The following is a 15,859-nucleotide window of genomic DNA, read 5'->3' as shown; positions in this document are numbered from 1 at the left end:
ATGATTCTGAGACCTATTTTGTGACTTATTTTGTTATCAAAGATTACGGTCCCTTTTTTTTTTTTTTTAATAATAAAATCTGGATTATTTGGAGTCCTATCCAAACAGATTTATTCTTTTTTAAGAATGGCTTTGTTTGCACTTAGCTGGAGGGGACTGGTCCACACATTTTATTTTCACGTGTGACTTAGAGACAAGTGGACATTGATAAAGATTGTAGTAATGGTAAGATCTCTCTGATGATGGGGAAGAGGAAAAAGTTGTATGCAGTTAACATTGATAAGAAACTTAACTTCAACCATTTTTTAATAATAAAAAGTAGCAAATTGATCCCTTTTACCATTTTTTAAAAATCTATCAGAGTGGAGATGATAATAGGCAGCTAGGAAAAATCCTTTCCTCATAGGGAGACAACCAAGTGAGAGGCAGGATGGATCCCACATGGATTGCATGAGTGTTCTGCAGGCTGTGAGCACAGGGGCAGGACAGCAGGAGCACTGAAGGAGTCTGGCAGGCAACTTCAGTGGCAGAGAATGTGTAATCAGCCTCTGTTTTGGTCCTGGGTGAGAAAGGATCACATCTGCTGGAAAATTTGGGAAATGGGTGTTGGTGGTGACCATGGAACATTATTACCAGTATGCAATTCAGAGCACAGAAGAGAGAGCATCATAGGAGACCCCTGCTGGATCAGGCCATTCAGAGAAGGGAAATGCATGTTCCTGTGGAGGAGGAGCTGTCCTTGGCTCTGGGCAGAGCAGTCAGGTGGGATGGAGGACAAAAGTAGCTGGTAGGTATTGTACAAGGGTGCATGGTGATGGGTGCACCTATGCGAGCCCCTGTGTGGCGTAGGGTGCCCTGTGAAAGTCCCTTTTTGGTAATGGGTGGACCGCTGTGAGGTGTGATGGGTCTGTCTCTGTGGGCTGGTTGCCTCTATGACACCCTTACTTGACTTTCTCTACCTCTGAGGCCTCATCCTTGGGCTGCTTAGGGCTCTTGCCCTTCCTGCTTTCAGAGGTTGGAGTTCTGACCTGGGAGAGGGACCTGGATACTCTTTTTTTTTTTTTTTTTAATTTTTTTTTTCAACATTTATTTATTTTTGGGACAGAGAGAGACAGAGCATGAATGGGGGAGGGGCAGAGAGAGAGGGAGACACAGAATCGGAAACAAGCTCCAGGCTCTGAGCCATCAGTCCAGAGCCTGACGCGGGGCTCGAACTCACAGACCGCGAGATCGTGACCTGGCTGAAGTCGGACGCTTAACCGACTGCGCCACCCAGGTGCCCCTGGATACTCTTGTAGGTACCTTGTGCTCCCCCAACCATGCTATCTCTGGACAACGGCAGAGTTATCCACTTGGCAGAGACCTGGGACTCCCATCGATCCTGTCTTATTTGTGTCTCTTGAGTCTGCTTCCCTACCCCTGTCCTCACTGGTGCTACCGGTGCCCTGGTCCATATGAGTATGGCAGGCCTACCTGTACGTGGGTGTCATTGGGCCCCAGTATTCAGGTTTCTGTCAGTGTATGGTACCTATATGTTTCCTCCTTCACTGGTCTCCCATTCTCACCCCAACCCTGGATCAACATACAGGACTCCCTGGCCCTGCTGCTGGTTTGTGGTTTTGTCACAACAGTGACACTGAGGCATAGTGTTTAATGTCAGTCCTGCTGCGAGTGGACTTGTGGTCTGTCTGGGAGACCTTGGCTTTTCTAGTTAATCCTCAGGGCCTGGCCTGAGTCCCAAGTCAGAGAAGATATGTGCCAGACTCTGGCCCTCCCCACTCTCTGCCCAGAGCATGGTGGGCTTCTCTTGCCTCCAGATGGGGGGCAGAGAGCACAGGTGGGCCTCTGCATAGGCTGTGCCTCTGGCACCACCTCACAATTTGAAAAAGAAGAGTTTGTAGTTACTGTTCTTAAGAAAATTTGACTTTTAGGAGAGAATATTTAAAACAAAACTATGACATGATTTATCTATGGATAATAATATTTCCTATGTCAGATTCTAAATTTTGTCTATCTGTCATATTTTAGGAGGCAGCTTTCCGTAAAGTAGTACAAGCAACTATGGTGCGAGATCGCCAGCATGGGCCCGTGGTAGAGTTGAACCGAATTCAGGTAACAAGTGGAAATTGTTCTGAGTCTGACACTTCTCAGATAAGATGGTTTTGTGGTTGGGAGTTGTGGCTCCACAGCCTGGGGGAACAGCAAACTTTCTCTTGTGCCCTTGCCTTAGAGAGCAAGGTATTACCTGTCTATGGTGTCCTGTGCTGCTGAGCCTTTTAGTTGGGAATGTAAATTGCTTTGTTTGTAACAGAAGTAAGAAAGATTTATTTCAGATAATCCAGAAGCATGCATACAGATAAGCAAAGAGGGAAAAGTAAAAATGACTCATATTTCCACCACATGGCGATAATTACTGCTGACAGTTGGAGGTGTGTTTGTATGTTTGTTATAACTGAAACTGGGTGCCTCTCTTTTGTAACTTGCTATTTTTTTCCCCCTGAAAACATTGTAAGCACCTCTCCTTGCAATACAGTGGGAGTGTGGGATTATTTTTGCTGACCAGCTACCCCATGTTCTCTTGGTTTTTCTGTGCAGGAGGCTAGAAAACCATGCCCACTTTTCTGGAATACAGCTGTGCTACTCGTCACAGCCCCAACTACAAGTGTATCTTCAGTTGCCCTCCTTGGGTTAGGTTCTGAGAAGGAGGTTAGGTCAGGGGCCCTCCATGCATCAAATTGTATGTGGGGACAGTTCCCATTCCCAACAGCCTCACACCCTTCCTGGCTCTGATAGCTTTCTTTGCCCACTTAATAGACCAGAATCACTAATACTGTTCTCTAGTAATGAATAAATGAAAAGTAGACCATCTCTGAATTAATATTGCTGCCAAGTATAGATAAGCTTACAATTTAAAAAATTAACTGGAAACCAGAGGAGCTCCAGTACTGATTATGGTATTGTGTGGTACTTGACATTTAACATGCAAATGAATTGGGCCCCACCTCTTGGAACAGAAACAGAGAGTTATGAAGAACAAATTCTTTGTTCCTTTATATTAACACATGATTTCTACCCTGGTGTTGGTTATATGACTAGACATTTCTCCAGAGTTGTACTTGGGGGCATTTTGAATTAAGACACAAACTCTTATCGTTTGTTGGAGAACACATGTGACCACACTGATGGATGTGGTCCCTTCACTGACGTCAGACTGTTTAATGCTAAGCTCTAGGTCAGTCAGCCTACTCTACAAACAAATGGGCTGTTTAATTAGGTTCATGAAAAAGGTTTTATTTCTGCACCTTGGAGGATCATTTTGGTTTGCTCTACATTATTAGGTCTTAAACACTAAAGTTCATAAGTGAGGAAAGCTCACCTAACAGATTGTTGGGCATTCCTAGATCGTATGCATGCCCTAGCCACATATAGGTGCCTGATCAGGGTCAGTGACCTGATACAGGTGGTTAAATCTGGGGCTTTTGGCATCATTGAACCTTGCTCACCTGGAACCCAAGTTAGGTGTGCCTTTTCTGTCTTTCCCTTACCTCAGATTTTGCACTCATCATGTTTGGATGCCTCTTTCCTTCTAGTCTTTATATTCTAGCACAATGCCTTGTGTTATGAAAATGTTCAGTACATGTTTGAAAAAAACAATGGATAAAGGGCAAATTAATATTAGCATTTTTAAAAGGCACATAAACAACTTTCAATGCAGCATGCCATGGCTACTCCAGTTATACCCAGTGGCCTTCTGGTACCAGAGCCAGATCTTTTTCAATTCAGAGTTCATACTTCCATCCTGAAGCTGGAAAGATCTTCCACAAAGATAGACATAGAATTGTTCTTCTGATCAAAAATAGAGTACAGGATGAGAGTGGGAGGTATTCCATGAATCCAAGTTGAACTCAAGATACCAGTTGATCCAGAAAGGTGGTATCAACCATCCTGTGGCCACAGGATGCTCCTGGCATCAGCCTCCTCCCATGGGGATGTCACTGTAGATATTCTCATACTGTCTGTGCAAAGTGTTCTGGAGACACTAAAACATAGGCGTGTTCCTGGAGGGTTTTCTTTGTTTGAATTTGATTTAGTTTTATAACAGAATCTGAAAATCAGCATGCATAAAAATTTTTAATTTAAAATTTATTACAGAATTAATGCATACTCATTTCTGAAAATTTAGAAAATTCAGATTAAAGGCAGTTAAAATGACCTATATTTCTACTGTCCAGAAGTAGCCACTGGTACACAGGTGCATCCATGCAGAGTCCTAGCTATCTTATCATAGCCATTTCCTTCAGAGGAGCCAAAAGCATCTGCCTCTGTTAACTGGTATTATAAATGGAGGTGATGTGACATTCACAATGGGAGCTGGGTCTGTGGCTTGTTCCTTATGAACAGACACACCCCTCTTCTTTTCTTTAGTGCAGTTTCCATCAGGGATTTGGGTACCTTAAAGAACTGCTGTGAGTTTTAAATAAAATCACATCTGTGAACATAGAGCCAAATGTGTGGCACACAGAAAATTTCATTCCTTAGGAGTCTGTTATCATTATTGTCATTATTTATAAGTCTTGTTTATAGTTATTTGTGTGTGAGAATTAGCTATTTATTTAAAAAAATTTTTTTTTTAAAAAAAAATTTTTTTTTTTCAACGTTTATTTATTTTTGGGACAGAGAGAGACAAAGCATGAACGGGGGAGGGACAGAGAGAGAGGGAGACACAGAATCGGAAACAGGCTCCAGGCTCTGAGCCATCAGCCCAGAGCCTGATGCGGGGCTCGAACTCATGGACCGTGAGATCGTGACCTGGCTGAAGTCGGCCGCTTAACCGTCTGCACCACCCAGGCGCCCCTAAAAAAATTTTTTTAACGTTTGTTCATTTTTGAGAGATGGAGGGAGACAGAGCATGAGTGGGGGAGGGGCAGAGAGAGAGGGAGACATAGAATCCGAAGCAGGCTCCAAGGCTCTGAGCTGTCAGCACAGCGCCGACGCGGGGCTCAAACTCACAAACCGTGAGATCATGACCCGAGCTGAAGTTGGACACCTAACCGACTGAGCCACCCAGGTGCTCCAAAAATTAGCTATTTAAACTCACCTTAGAACTCATTAAGAAGTTAAGGATTGTAAGAGTTTAGCTGGAGGAGGCAACAGAAAAGTGCATTTTCAAGATCATTTTTTCCTTAACTTTTCATTTTGCAATTATTTCAGACTGAGCTTCTCAGGTGATTCTGAAGCACAGCATAGCCAGCAAAGCTGTAGGGTTACTGAGTCCATACCAGGTGAGGGCTCTTGGTCTGATCTGTTTGAAAATCTTAGATTAGGGGCACCTGGGTGGCTCAGTCAGTTAAGCGTCCGACTTTGGCTCAGGTCATGATCTCATGGTTTGTGGGTTCTAGCCCTGCATCGGGCTCTGTTCTGACAGCTCAGAGCCTGGAGCCTGTTTCAGATTCTGTGTCTCCCTCTCTCTGTGCCCCTCCCCCACTCACGCTCTGTCTCCCTCTGTATCAAAAATAAATAAACATTAAAAAAATTTAAAAAAAAAGAAAATCTTAGATTAGGATGAGAAATAAAGATAGGAAAAGTGATTGGGGGAAATGCAGTGACCCAAGGGTTGGAGTAGGATATGTGCAGGTGAGTAAGGGAGGGGAGCAGGGTTCTGTTCTGGCTGAGATAGTGGCTCCAGGTTTGGGTTCATAGTGCTGATAGTCTGCTAAGGAGAGCTGCTTTTGGAGCTCCTGGCGTCTTATTCATGGAGGCCAAAGCAGAGCGGTAAAGTGGTTGGCCATAGTTAAGTTAATGAAATGTGTGGATGAATCAGATTGTAGTTACTAACCACACCAGGTGCCACCACTCTGTGTGAATGACCAATGAGGTTTGTGATTTTTTGAAGGAATGTTTACTTAGACACCACCAGTCCTGAGGGTGCTGGGCTGTGGCAATGTGCTGCAGGCATTTGGGTGACCAGAGGCCATGCCTCCCATGATTATAGCAGAGCTTCTATTGGCACAGCTGTCCAGCAGGTATCCTGTGCATGAGGCCTGAGCAGGTAAACATGTGGTGTCGAGTGAGGGGAAAGGAGTGTGAAACCAGTCTTTGAGGTCCTCAGAGGGTTTGTGTGCAGGAAGAGACATGAGGTCCCTCTTGGGGGGAGGAGGGAGAATCATAGAGAAATGAGGTATGGCTTAGTTTAGAAGCTCTTCCACCTTGTACAGAAGTGTTTTGTGGACTTTGCTTTGTTTTGTTGGGTGATCACAGCAGCATCTGAGTGCTGCTGGCTGTGGACTCCATTCATGACAGCTCTTTAGGTCTGGCAGCAGAGTGTTGGCTGGACTTCTACTCTGGTGACTAAGGAAGAGGAAAAAAAAAGGGTAACAGGAGGGGTAAGTGGCTATAGGGCTCATTATTGCCCAGGGCTGGTTGGCTGTGGAGGATAGAAGCTGTGTCCTTTCTGCTGCTGCAGCTGTTTCATATTTGTTTCTTTCTCCTCTGTAGGTCAAACGTTCAAGGAGTAAAGGTGGCCTAGCAGGCCCCGATGGGACCAAGTCTGTCTTTGGGCAGATGTGTGCTAAGATGAGCTCGTTTAGTCCTGACAGCCTCCTCCTCCCCCACCGTGTCTGGAAAGTCAAGTTTGTGGGTAAGAACTTGCATGCACTGCAGACCTGTGGTCCTGAGGGTTGTCAGTCTGAACACAGGCATTAGTGCAATGGGCATTACAAGGAGAGCTGAGAAGCCCAGCTGGCTGCACCCTGTGGGGTTTGCTGGGGTGACTATGAATTACTGATTCTCTTTTCTTTCAAGGTGAATCTGTGGATGACTGTGGTGGTGGCTACAGTGAGTCCATAGCTGAGATCTGTGAAGAACTGCAGAATGGACTCACCCCCCTTCTGATTGTGACGCCCAATGGTAGAGATGAGTCAGGTGCCAACCGTGACTGCTACCTGTTCAGCCCGGCTGCTAGGGCGCCCGTGCACACCAACATGTTCCGCTTTCTGGGTGAGCCTACTCACACAGGCATCGTGTGACTGTGTGTGCCTTAGTTAGCTTAATATCTACTGTGTCTTGGGAATCACAGATATTTTGAGTACTGTATGCAGTCTTAGCTTTTTTGATGTGTACCTGCAGGGACATGCAGAACCCAGCCATCATTTGCTGGGTGCTAAGGGGCAGAAAGTGTCTTTGGCACTCAGAAGATCTGAAATTTCATATTTCTGTAGTTTAAATGTATCTGAAACTTGGAATCAGATCTGAGGGGATTTTGGTGGTTGGCCAGTCCCTTCCTCCTGTTGCATTAAGTATTTGTGCTGAGTGCTCCTGTTGCTGCCTGTACTTCTCCAGCCATTGCACCTACCTTCCTTGAGAAACTCCAGCTTTTGTTTTGTCATCAAAGGAACGGGGATTGGCCTCTGTGTGGTTTATATCCGTTGGTGGAAAGAGGAGGAGAATTAGAAACTCTCCCATAGGAATAAAAGGAACAAAGGAAGTAATGAATTTAGAATAGGACAAAATGTTTTAAGGATGGACCTAACTTGGGGTGCCTGGGTAGCTCATTTGGTTGAGTGTCTAACTTTGGCTGAGGTCATGATCTCATGGTTCATGAGTTTGAGTCCCACATCAGGCTTGCTGCTGTCAGCACAGAGCCTGCTTCAGATCCTCTGTTCCCTTCTCTCTTTGCCTCTCTCTCTCTTTTTTTCTTTCTCAAAAATAAACTAACATTAAAAAAAAAAAGGGATGGACCTAAGTCTCCATGAATTTGGGTAGCACTGGTTTAGAAGGCAGTGAGGCCCCAGTGTAGAGCTAGTCTCTACTGTGTTGTTGATTGAACTAGCTGTTTCATCATTGATTTCAAGTATCTACTGTCACTTGTGCTTTGAATGAGCAGGTGTGTTACTAGGCATTGCTATCCGGACTGGGAGTCCCTTGAGCCTCAACCTGGCTGAGCCTGTTTGGAAGCAGCTGGCTGGGATGAGCCTCACCATTGCAGACCTCAGCGAGGTAACCACCAGGAAGGTGGGGATGGGGAAATATGACACTTTGTGTACCTGATACAGAGTACAGGGGGTGCCTCAGGCTGCAGACTACCTTCTGGTAGCAAAGAAGGTCTATGGATATGAGGCCAGTTTGCTGCCATAACTTGGTAGACCATCTGTTTTGTGGTGCTTTGCAACTTGAAATCTTGTCAGATAATAATGTTCACCATTTTTCCTGTGGAGGAGGGGAGCTTGTGAGTGGCTGGGTGGTGGCTCTGGCTTTCAGTGGGGGAAACATGACTGACCAACCACAGCCAGCATCCTCCCATTGGCCATCCTTCCCTTGGTACCATGACTGTAGGGTGAGCTTCATCTCCATCCAGTGGCTGTTGCTCTCTTAGCTGTTAATTTTAAGGACTTCCTTGAATTACAAGTTCTTTCCTCAGCTCCCTGGGTGAAGTACTTTCTCACTGCTGGTCTCTGTTATTTCCTGGTGTGTACAGTGCACCAACAGCTTGAGGTATGCCCATTGCAGACTGAGGCCCCCTTGTGGCTGAGTGTCTCAGGTGTGAACTACAGTCAGAGGTGTAGGAAAGACCCAGACTTAACATGTCGGCTCCCTTTTTTCCCTTAAAAGGTTGATAAAGATTTTATCCCTGGGCTGATGTACATCCGTGACAATGAAGCCACCTCAGAGGAGTTTGAGGCCATGAGCCTGCCCTTCACCGTGCCAAGTGCAAGTGGTCAGGACATCCAACTGAGCTCCAAGTACACACACATCACCCTGGACAACCGTGCAGAGTATGTTCGGCTGGCAATAAACTACAGGTGTGTGGTCATCTATCCTCCATTGTTTTGATTCAGTAAATAGCAAAAATAGAAAATGGTTTGCTTGGATGGCTGCATTTTTCAGAAATATCATACAGTAAAATGCTAATGGACTTGGTTCCAACTGCTGCTGATCTGTAGTCATCAAAACTTGTTTTGTAATCCGAGTCCGAGTATTCATTATTGCCTGAGATTCCTGGCTCTGACTAGAATACCAAGGTGGATAGAATTGCCCTGTTTTGGGAGCTGTCCGAACAGAGATCACAGGGCCTTTGGGTGCCCATCTGTGTGATCTGTCAACACTCCTGGGCAGGACTGTGCCTGGCCCCTGCCTGGCCATAACACCAGCATGGTTGCTGTGTGGCAGGTCCGCAACACCTGCCCTCCCCATATAGCTTTTGCCCATTGCTGCTTCCACCTGACATTACAAGTCCATACAGTGTGGTCCTTGGGGACCTCATTCTCCAGAAGCACCTGGCCAGGTGTTGTGGTGAGACTGCATATTGGGTGGACTTTACTTTCTGAGTTCTGCTTGTGAGTGGTCCTGGCAACTGTGCTGTGCTGTCTCTCTGTGTTCATTTCTGCCTTGTGCCCTAACTCACCAGTCATGAGGGCCACAGTATCTGCTTCCAGAGGGTTCTTACTGTTGGTGCTCTGGAGCCTGGTTCTCTGATTATCCATATCTAATTCTGGCTCCTTCCTGGGTGTGCAATAAATATTAAGAATTGTGTCTTGGAAGCTGTAGGTAGTTTTTAAAATTATCTTCTGTGTGCCAGTGTAGCTGCACTCAGAATGTGATGCCATTTCTATAAGATGCACACCTTGGTCATCTGTGTGGTAAGTCTTGGTATAAGCAGGACAAGATCTGTATTACCAAAGATAGAAATGCAAAGTGATTTTTCTCTTTCAGACTCCATGAATTTGATGAGCAGGTGGCTGCTGTTCGGGAGGGAATGGCCCGAGTTGTGCCTGTCCCCCTTCTTTCTCTGTTCACTGGATATGAATTGGAGACAATGGTATGCCCCTAAGTGCTACTGCCCTGGAACTGCCTTTTGCATATTGAGCCACCAAATCAGTGCCACTAGTTAATGTCTTGATTAAATCTTGCCTATAATTTACATCTGAAGTAGCTCATGCCTGTTGAATGAAGTGAAAACATGTTCAGGAAGCTGGTGTTCCCTGCCTGCCTCTTTCCCTCCCTCGCAGCTATCACCCCACACCAGGGTGGAGCACAGGGTCAAGTGCACATCCATCTGAACACACAGGACCTATCCTCCCAGCCATCCACTCCAGCTCTCACACCCATCCTGCCCCAAACGAGCCTTGGTAGAAAGAAAGAATGATTGACTCTGTACTGAAGTGAAGAGTCAAAAGTGTCAACCATCCCTGACAGTGTGTCCTTCTGCAGGTGTGTGGCAGCCCAGATATCCCTCTGCATCTTTTAAAGTCGGTGGCAACATACAAAGGGATCGAGCCTTCTGCATCCCTGATCCAGTGGTTCTGGGAGGTGATGGAGTCCTTCTCCAACACAGAGCGTTCCCTCTTCCTTCGCTTTGTGTGGGGCCGGACGAGACTGCCCAGGACCATCGCAGACTTCCGGGGCAGAGACTTTGTCATCCAGGTGCGGTTCCTCCACATCTTGTGGTGTCAGCTGTGGGGGTATGCTCCTTGCACACGATCGTACAGCAGATTAGAAATGGGACTCTCATATGGTTTTTCTTTCTTCCTGGGAACAATAATGAAAAGCACACCAAACTTCTTTGATTTGATCACTCAGAATTTTATGACTACAGGATTTAGGTCTCACTTTCTACTTCTGGAAAATTTATCTGGCCACCACAAGAAGATACTGCTATTATGTTAGCATATTTGAGATTTTGAGCACACATGTCATTTAAAGCATATGTCTGATTCTCTGCTTGAATTAGGTAAATTAAGTAGTGTTTCTTACTGAGAAAAATAAGAGCACCATCAGACTGAGAGCAGGAGTTTTGCTTTGATTTCTAACTCGGTGATCTGATGGCCGGAAATAGGCTCCATTTATCTTCCAGGTCATGGGGACTCAGCTGCCCTCTCTCTCCCTCCTCCATCCTGAGGCACTGAGTATGACTTTCCAGGTAGCAATACCATGGGAGTGGGGAGCTTCCTCAGAGGGCAGATTGGGGTGGAGGGTCCATTCTCTCTGCATGCTTGGAAGGATTTGGGGATGGGTTCCTTCCTGAGCATAGCCTGACTCCAGTCTCTGGCCAGGGTTGCAAAAATAGTTGGAGATCTTTGAGAACACATGTAGTTTTTCTCTCCTAAGGTGGGTAATTACTGGATTTCATCCACATGTCTTGCTGGCTTCATAATATCATATCTGTAGTAATTGAAAGGGGGCTAATGGTTCAAGGAGAATTCCCCATGTAAGTGGGTGCTGAGGACGTGCCTTCTGCCTGCCTTGTGCCAGGCCCTTTTTACAGCACTGATTTGTCAAAAGTAGTCCTCACAGTAACCAATTGCTATTTTTGACCATAAGTCCTAGGAATTATTGAGCTGTTCCTTTTAATTTCTAAAATTGACTATAGAGTATATGTTTTCTGATATTTTGTTACTCTTAGCCAAAAATGTTATGATTTTTGTGAGAGTCAAGAATCTAATGAACATAATAAAATACATTTGCAGTTTTATCTGTCCTTGCACACCATCTCTGATTATTTAACATTTTTTCATCAATAGGTATTGGATAAATACAACCCTCCTGACCACTTCCTTCCTGAGTCCTACACCTGCTTCTTTTTGCTGAAGTTGCCTAGGTATTCCTGTAAGCAGGTGCTGGAGGAGAAGCTGAAATATGCCATCCACTTTTGCAAATCAATAGACACAGATGATTACGCTCGCATAGCCCTTACGGGAGAGCCGGCTGCCGATGACAGTAGTGACGACTCGGAGAACGAGGATGTGGATTCATTTGCTTCAGACTCTACACAGGATTATTTAACAGGACACTGAGATAGAGAAATGCCATTCATCGCAAGACACCAAGAGACTGAGCAAGAAGGCAGAGCACTACAGTTTAGAGTGCTGGAGGTATAATGTATTTGATGAGAAATATTAGGTCTCTAAAATGCATGGGGGTGGGCAGGGAGACTGATCGCTGGTGATTGAACAATGAATGGAATAATGATTGGGAAATCAGCCCTTGCACGAGGGGCACTATGTGGACACTAACATTTATTTTTGAGACTTAAAAGGGTCTTCTCACCCATAATGCTGCATTACATGTAGGACTTCTGTGTTTACTACAGTGTGTAAATGTTATATAAATACTGAATTGCAGCATCCCAAAAATGAATAAAAAGCCTTTTTACTTGTGGGTGCAATAGACTGTGTTTTTTTCTTTTTTTTTCTTTTCAAGTGTTGTGCGTTGTCTTGATTGTATATTGGAAATACTGTGTAATGATTAAATCGTATTATAAATACTTCAATTAATATTACCCTGAATTTGTTTATTAAAAGTTTTTTGAACATTAAATGATCAGTATTACTTGAATGCATCCAGAGATTATTTAAATCAAAACCAAAATAAAAAGGCCATTGATCTCCCTCTTCTCCCCAGGTGCACATTTTAGCATATGCGGTATGTAACTTGAATTGAGGCCTTTCTGTGAGCAGTATCTATGATAGAAGGTATACTATATATAATGTTTGTGTCTTGTATATCCCTAAATTTTAATTCCCTATGAATAAAACATCTGTCACAAAATTATAAGCTGAACTTTCTTACCTGGTTAGACTAGCACTTGGTGGTGTGCTACAACCAAAAAGTAGTCTTTGATATAGCATTAGTTAAAGCCATTCCAATCTAGGTTAGACTTTTTTGCTTACAAAAACCAAAGTCACTCTGATGATAAAGGAGGAATGGGTATTAGGAGAAAGGAAAGTTTCAAGAGGAGTGGCTGGCATTGGGAGCTGGGGACCAGGAGCCTTCAGGATCCATTCCCCTGTCCTGCACCCCACCTGTCCTGGTTCCCATTCCCATCTGCCTGGGGTCAGGGGTGTGTTTCTGGTCTAGCCAGCCATGGGGTACTATTTGAGGTGCTTGGTCTAGGGTTGTGTGTATGGCAGGTTCCCTGCAAAGGGAAGGACAGAATAGGGTATGAAAGTTGGCCGACGGGTCTGGTGCACTAGAACTTGAGGTAAACTAGATGTAGGCAAAAGGAGGTATTGTGTGTTGGGAGATGATTTCTTTATTCTGGGATACAACATTTTGCATTAGAAAATCCAAAGAGGAAGTTTTTCCAGGAATTTATCCATGATCAAATTGATGAATGCCCAGATTAGTCTTTTATTTTTAACTCAGCTCAAAATCTCCATAATCTGCAAGGTATTTTTTAAATCACCAACCCTTTTGTTGTCAGTCAGCTTTTGCTGCTTAACAAACTACCCCCAAAGTCAGTGGCATACAAGATGCAGCATTTATTTCTCTCATGCATCTGGGTTGGCTAGTCTTGGCTGAATGGCTCTAGACAACAGGTAAGGTAGGGCTCTGCTTCACAGATCTTTGTGACTGTCCAGGGCAAGAGAACAAGTGAGAACAGGTGAGGCCTATGCTCAGAACTGAACTTTCACCTCCACCCACATTCTGTGGGCCAAAGCCAACCAACTATGTGGCCAAACCCAAAACCAGTGGGCTGACAAATGTCTTTTGCCTGTAGAATAGCAGTTCTCAGAAAAGTCTTGTTTGAGGATCCCTTGGGTTCCCTTTCATGGTGTCCCAGGAGGTCTTCGCTTTTCCAGCTATATATCTGCATGAGGCCAAATTTTCTTTATATCCTTCAACCGAAACTATATTATAATATATGGATGGCAGAAGCAGAAATGGGATTCCAGGTATCTTCTCATAAGCCAGATAGTAAAACAGATTAACATGTTTAATACCATTCGTCCCACTAAATTTTGTAGTTTTGGAAAATAATTTTTCAGAATAGTATTCATGTTAATAAGTAGTGGGTTTTTTTTTTCAGTATGTGAAATTTATTGTCAAATTGGTTTCCATACAACACCCAGTGCTCATCCCAAAAGGTGCCCTCCTCAATACCCATCACCCATCCTCCCCTCCCTCCCACCCTCCATCAACCCTCAGTTCTCAGTTTTTAAGAGTCTATTATGCTTTGGCTCTCTCCCACTCTAACCTCTTTTTTTTTTTTTTCCCTTCCCCTCCCCCATGGGTTTCTGTTAAATTTCTCAGGATCCACATAAGAATTAAAACATATTGGGGCGCCTGGGTGGCGCAGTCGGTTAAGCGTCCGACTTCAGCCAGGTCACGATCTCGCGGTCCGGGAGTTCGAGCCCCACGTCAGGCTCTGGGCTGATGGCTTGGAGCCTGGAGCCAGTTTCCGATTCTGTGTCTCCCTCTCTCTCTGCCCCTCCCCCGTTCATGCTCTGTCTCTCTCTGTCCCAAAAATAAATAAACGTTGAAAAAAAAATTTTTTTTAAACATATGGTATCTTTCTCTGTATGGCTTATTTCACTTAGCATAACACTCTCCAGTTCCGGGTTTGTTTTCTTTTAAAATGAATGAATATTTTAAAACTTTTTAGTTTTAATTGCCAACATGGTAACAATTGATAGATAGAACCTGGATAAAAATTAGTGAATGAAAAAGGGTTCTGAGTCAAACTGCTGCAGAGGAGGGAACTGCAAAGTCATGACCAGAAGTGTGGTCCAGAGATGTGCAAACAGATTGGGTAGCCATACCTTCTATCACACTGGCTTTGTCTTTGCTGGGTTTGCACTGTTCAGAAGCACTTGTTTAAGACCTACTCGTTATGAGCTCTTTTTCTTTAACTTAGGAAATAGTGGAGGATTATCTATTTCCTATTTTTGTACTATTCCACTAAAAAAAAAAAAAATAGGGACTTTGATTTTTTTAGGAAGAGTTTCATTTTTGTCCAAGACAAATCTCTAAGACAGTTACAGATCCTCTTCAATTTAATCTCTTTCTCTTATTTATGAAGCCTAAAGTTATAGTTCATTTTTTTAATGATAAACACTAAAATAAATAATTTTGTGAGAGAGAATGTGAGTGTGTGTGCACGTGCAAATGTTCAGGGGAGAGGCAGAGAGAGAGAATCCCAGGCAGACTGTGCACTGTCAGCACAGCGCCTGATGCAGGGCTCAAACCCATAAACCTTGAGATCAAGAGCCGGACACTCCACCGACTGAGCGACACAAGTGTCCCATAAAGTTATAATTCATTTTGGCAGACTGAAATTAGTACAGCAGAACCTATGGAAGGATAAACTGTAGGAAAGACAGACCCATCCATGCTAGGAGTGAAAATCCTCAGTCACTGATAAAGACTACTTAATTTTATTGGCAGATTCCATCAACATTTTGAATTGTGGATTAATCCTTTCTGAGGCATAAAGTTGGTGTGATACATCATGTTTGTTTTTCTACCAATAAAAATGGTAATGGATGTGCATTTACAATGCATATGAAGCTACATCTGCTTAGATTTATAAAAACTTAATATGATGCCTGACAGTAATGTTCACCCTTAGAATCCATGACAAATTCTTTTTGGTTTTCTAAGCATAGAGCATCTCCAGTATTGTCCCCCAGGGCCTGATAGCCTTCCCTTCCCTAGTGCTTGCTCAAGGGGCTGTCAGCCTCTTGTGCCTTTGTTTGAACTTATGTACCCTCCACACAGCCACATGACCAGCTGCCTTACTCTGCAGTTTTTCATTTGGTACACCCCATCTTTTAAAGCCCAAGTACAAGCTCCAGGAGCTGGGATCAGTTTCCTTTAGCATGTCCCAGCGCTGGGACCAGGCCTGAGTGAAGAGCAGTGCAGGGTGGTGTGGAGTGGGTAGCCTCTGCTCTGCCACTTGATCTATGACCTCAGAAGTGGCTGCTGGCTCTGTGTTGTTGCTGGACACTGGGCCCAAGTCTGACAGGTCCACTTCTGGAAGACACATCTTACCATCTATAAATGGTAGACCTTGCACTAGTGGCTGTTTGAACGCTAGAGAACGTAGAGACAGTACCTGGCTGACAGGTGTTCAACAATGAAC

General features: G+C 44.3%; 1 protein-coding gene across 1 annotated transcript in view; it reads left to right on the top strand.

Annotated features, from left to right (window-relative positions):
* HERC2 (HECT and RLD domain containing E3 ubiquitin protein ligase 2) overlaps positions 1–12,160 on the top strand; it is a 278,735-nt gene extending 266,575 nt beyond the window's left edge. The window contains 8 exon segments of the mRNA XM_043554905.1: positions 2,029–2,112; positions 6,496–6,637; positions 6,802–6,996; positions 7,883–7,995; positions 8,608–8,798; positions 9,709–9,814; positions 10,207–10,419; positions 11,517–12,160. Coding sequence (XP_043410840.1) covers positions 2,029–2,112; positions 6,496–6,637; positions 6,802–6,996; positions 7,883–7,995; positions 8,608–8,798; positions 9,709–9,814; positions 10,207–10,419; positions 11,517–11,789 — 1,317 coding nt within the window. The 3' untranslated portion in view covers positions 11,790–12,160.
* The last annotated feature ends 3,699 nt before the right edge of the window (positions 12,161–15,859 follow it).

Source organism: Prionailurus bengalensis, chromosome B3 (genome assembly GCF_016509475.1).
Source record: "Prionailurus bengalensis isolate Pbe53 chromosome B3, Fcat_Pben_1.1_paternal_pri, whole genome shotgun sequence".
In the NCBI taxonomy this organism is placed as follows: domain Eukaryota; kingdom Metazoa; phylum Chordata; class Mammalia; order Carnivora; family Felidae; genus Prionailurus; species Prionailurus bengalensis.
This window is presented reverse-complemented; position numbering and strand designations above follow the sequence as displayed.